At 41.7% G+C, this 4,707-nt stretch overlaps 1 protein-coding gene across 2 annotated transcripts in view; it reads right to left on the bottom strand.

The window, feature by feature from the left end:
• The window catches only part of LOC109956582 (transducin-like enhancer protein 4), a 37,231-nt gene extending 32,532 nt beyond the window's left edge, over positions 1-4,699 (bottom strand). For both annotated transcript variants that reach the window (XM_020593823.1, XM_020593824.1), the window contains exons 1-4: positions 4,386-4,699; positions 3,924-4,021; positions 2,081-2,144; positions 1,928-1,972 (exon numbers count right to left, since the gene is read on the bottom strand). In XM_020593823.1, coding sequence (XP_020449479.1) covers positions 1,928-1,972; positions 2,081-2,144; positions 3,924-4,021; positions 4,386-4,430 — 252 coding nt within the window. In that variant the 5' untranslated portion in view covers positions 4,431-4,699. The remainder of the gene's footprint in view (positions 1-1,927; positions 1,973-2,080; positions 2,145-3,923; positions 4,022-4,385) is intronic.
• Positions 4,700-4,707: the final 8 nt, after the last annotated feature.

Here is a 4,707-nt window from a genome sequence, read left to right as displayed (position 1 = left end):
CCAGCACCACCCTCTTCTCTTCAATCTTGGCTTCTGCTCAACAAGCCACACATGTCGTATCATCATATCAAATGCCGTGGATAGAAAACAAACATTAACGCCCATGCACGCTGCTGTAAGAGTGCGCACAACATGCACATCAAAATCATTTGCTTCCAAAACTCATACACACACAGTTGGCAAAAATTACAGATTCCCTCTCCAAAAACGTTTCCTGACAGAACTCATTGGGCAGCGCGCACACACACACACACACACACACACACACACACACACACACACAGGCCCCATTTTCTCTCTTTTTATTATTTCTCCCTCTACCCCAATAAAGTCTCTTTGTCTCTCTCTCTCTCACACACACACCAGGATTTATTGTAGACACCCTATATTTCATCAGACAAGTCTGATTAGTGTGCCAGTAAAGCTTTGTGTGTGTGCGCAACACACACAAACTACAAAACAAATAAACACAAAGAGCAACACATAGCACCAAGTAAACATCTATAATATATGAACACATGTACAAGGTACACAAATAGTACACACAAAACCCATACACACTAAATAAACATGTACAATATACATACAGGCTGCTGTACAGACAGCCGACAACACCACACACAGCAAAGTAAACAGACAGTATAGATACACACACATAGAAAGATAAAGGCCAAACATTTATCACTTCCTGTCATACTCACATACACTACACACACACATCGTTTTTCTGGGAATGTGTGTGTAGAAGGTTAGCTGTGGCCCATTTAGCCTGGCAGCTCATGTGTGGTTAACACAGACATTTATGCTAATGACCTTCCATGTTTAAAAAAGGCAGCAGTAATGTAAAGGCTCGTTAAAGGCCAAATCCTCGTTCACCGGAGTCATTTTTCAGCCCATTTTCTCATTCAATTAAACTGATGAAATTATTATTCACATGTGAAATTACCACTCAGCCTCACAAGGCAAGCAAACGCGCTAAAACAAAACAAATGAGAAGCGAGATCACATTCTTTAAGCACTGCAGATTTCTATTGAGACATACCGGTGTTTCACTTTAACAGTAGCCTCATGTTTACTATCATATTCCAGTCACAGCTAAGCATCTGATGTCTCAATGACTTTTAGTTTGGTCACCCTGTCTGATTACTAACCTGGAGATCTGAAAACCTTACTTCTAACATGGGGTGGAGTGTGAGTGTGACGTGGGGTTATTGTGCACTGTTCTGTTCTAACTCAGTAACTGACTACATTAAAAAAAAACTCTCCAAAGACTCATCTAAACATCTGGATAGTCTTCTGCTCTTGCAGTTTTAACCTGCCTCTCATATTGCAACTGCACATTTCCTGATGTACAGTACTGTGGGTGGCCAGAACGAAAGAAACACCAACACACACCAGTACTGAGTGAGCAGATACATCATTTCCAGCCACCAGCTTTTTGTGCATAGAAACAGAGTTGTGTGCTGCATGATTAATCTGACTTAAATACAATTTCATCACCCAGATGTTTAGAGCATTCTTTGAAGATTCTGGAAATACCTTCAAAAAGGCAGTTATTGTTGTTAACCCTTGTGTTCTGTTAAAGTGTTTTTCAAAGATCACCGGGTACACTACATAATTCTAGGAAAATCAGATGCTTGGCTTGAATATAATACGTGGAGGCACAAATCAGGGCGAACACTAGAATATCTCTGGCAGGGTATATGTTGACCAATAAAAATGCAAAGTGCATTATAAGTGTGTATTTGTGGGACCTTAGAAAAACAATAACCTTGTGGCACTGATCGCCAAATTCAGTGGACTTTGGCCCGTTTAAATTACTGAAACAGATTTCAAAATCAAAACTGACACCATCTGCATTCCCTGACACCTACTGCTGTGTGGGTTTTACTTCTTTTAGACACAAGTAAAAAAAACTGTTTCCTACCTGCTTGTGCATCTCAATGTTGAGTCCATATGACATTTCATAGTACTAAAAAAAGCAAAGATCAAAGTAAGAGTCATGTCCTTTCTGTTCCTGTTTTCGCACATACCAAAACTACTAATGCAGTCATGCACACACACAGTCAGTGGAACTCACCATGACATAGTGTCTCTGCATCTCAGTTTTCTCAGTGGCCAGTTTCTCACACTCCAATTTCAGACTGAGAGGCAGAAGAAAAACATTGTTAGTGTATGTCATAATTAAACACAGCACCCCCCCACCACACACACACAAACTTCAGAAATGAAAATAAATTATTTTCCATATGACTTCAAGCTTTGATACTCTAAGGTGCCGTTTTGTTTTGTGAAACAAATTTACAAAATATGAAATAGGAACTTGTAGATGTCACCTGCAGAACACTGAGCCTAATAAGTAACTACATCCTGTTACTTTAAATTTGCATTTCTAAATTTGAGTGCAACAAAGGATGGCATTAAAGAAGAGTTCATTGGATCACACCAGTTTCCCCTGCAGACACAGACCCTTGCTCAGCACGTACATTGCAGTAATTAATGGATCAATAAACGACCGCACAAACCTCATCATATATTCTTAGAGTGTGAGTGGAAGCCCAAACTGCACCATCAACAAAAAAGCAGCCATATAATGAGGATTCATTTTACAGCTGTGGTTACACAAAAGCTTAACTCTTTCAACTGTTGTGCATTAGGAAAGCTTTGACATAATCCTTACAGAACCTCCTGTGTATTGTTTTCTGAAAAAATCATCAGGTAACTGGTGCAAGTAAAGTTAAGACACTGACATGCCAAATGCAGAAACTGGAAACACAGGTTAGAATTGGCTAAAGGACTCCTTCACTTTAGGATAAAAACTTGAAATGTAGTCATAGTTTGTTGATTGTTGAGTTTTAACTTGAGGTGAGTGTCAGTGCATCTTTGACAGGGTCCAACTGGTTCAATCAATGCAGAAACAGATGAATTATGTAGTCCTTTAAATGAAGTGAATTACCAACACTGCAATCACATTTTTACTTGATAATATATATGAAACTCCCTAGGGTTTTTGCATTTTATATACTTTAAATTAGACTGGATGTGACAAGAGACTAGATCATTGTTTTCAGCTCAAAGTTTCAGAAGACAATTGACTTTCTAAATAAAGTCAAAGAGCCATAAAAACAAAAGTTCTGTTGCTGTATATTCACTATGTACATCTCAACTCTGTCTCCCTTCACTTACCAAATCAGTGTGTCCCTGCAGTTAGGATTTTAGTCGTATGCAGCAGTTTGATCATATATATGCAGCAGACACTAGCCTTGGTTCAGCTTGCTCAGCCCCAGGATTGGCCAGCAAACTGGACCACAGGTTCATCTCACTAGGCAATTGGGCAATAATTATAAAGTGGCCAGAGCTGAGCGATTATTATGCATTGGTACTGTGCTTATGGTTCTGCCCCAGGCAATGTATTTCACACTTCATCATGTCAGGTAGAAAAGTATTTCACACCACTCGCACTTGCAGAGAGAGGTGTGCATACCAAGGTTGATGGGGTTTACCTGTGGTTAGTCAACAGTGAGCGATGATCCCGAGACGAAATGTGGGCCACTGAGGTGTTGGCACTAAACAGAGGGACTGGGGAGACTAATTTCTTGGGATCTCCAGATGAATATTTATCTAACACTGAGAATGCTTTATGTCTCAGTCAAATCCTAAACAAAAATCAGTTTCTGTCTTGTATTTCCTGTCATTGCATCATGCGTTTCCTGAAAATTTTGGTCACACTGTATGACTCACACATAACTGGTGCAAGGCATGTTAACATCACAGAAATTCACCTCCTTCTAATGTAACAGGGATCAAACTTATAACCACTCTTCAACATAGAGCAAAAGGCTTTATTGGTATTTTAATCACCGTTTGGCTGAAGAGCAGGTGTTTCCTGATGGACAGATGTCATGCTCCATCTAAACTCTTACCTGTGATACTGGGCTTGCAGGAACTGGAACTCCTCCTTGATCCGGTCGCAGGACTCGTTGACAGTGAACTTAAAAGGCTGCCCCGGCTGGTGGGGGACCTCAATCCAAGCCAAGTATCGTGTGAAGGAAGAGAGAGAGAGAGCTGAGCGACCAAAGCTCAGTGTCACGACACACACACACACACACACACACACACACACACAGATGCACACACAGGCAAGACTGTAGATGACAATGGCCCTCTGTGATACGGGTGGCCTTTTAGTTTCCCTCAGTCTCCTTACACGTTAGCCCACGCACACTCGCTGACACACACATACAGCTGCAGCAGTTTTGACAATGAGCGCAATTGTCCGTGCGAGCGCGCAGTGGCACGGAAACTCGCTCTAAACTGATTACGCGTCAAACGCGCGGCTGTTAATCTACGCTGTTTTGCCTTGGTTGCTACTGCTCTCTACTTACCGGATGCCGTGCCGGGGGGTACATCTTGCTCAGATCTCGAATCATTAAAAATGTGTCGCAAAGTTCATCCACATAAACACAAAAACAAAATGTGTGAGCACGGATCTTTCCCCGTGCGTAAAAGGTCAGTCAGTGGCCGGTTTGCGGGCTATGCGCCGGTTCCGTGGAGAGTAGGAACATCATCGGACCTCTGGCTCGCCGAGGACAGTAGGACAGTATTTCAAAAGTCCACTCAGTGCCATAATCAACGCAGGAGCTGTCTCGGTCTTCTCCCAAATCTCCAGCGCGTTTTTCTGTGCGCCCAAAGATTAATGTTCTCCAC

Source organism: Monopterus albus, unplaced genomic scaffold, assembly GCF_001952655.1.
Source record: "Monopterus albus unplaced genomic scaffold, M_albus_1.0 scaffold20.1, whole genome shotgun sequence".
NCBI classification, from domain to species: Eukaryota; Metazoa; Chordata; class Actinopteri; order Synbranchiformes; family Synbranchidae; genus Monopterus; species Monopterus albus.
Note: the sequence above shows the minus strand (reverse complement) of the source record. Positions and strands in the feature narration are given on the sequence as shown.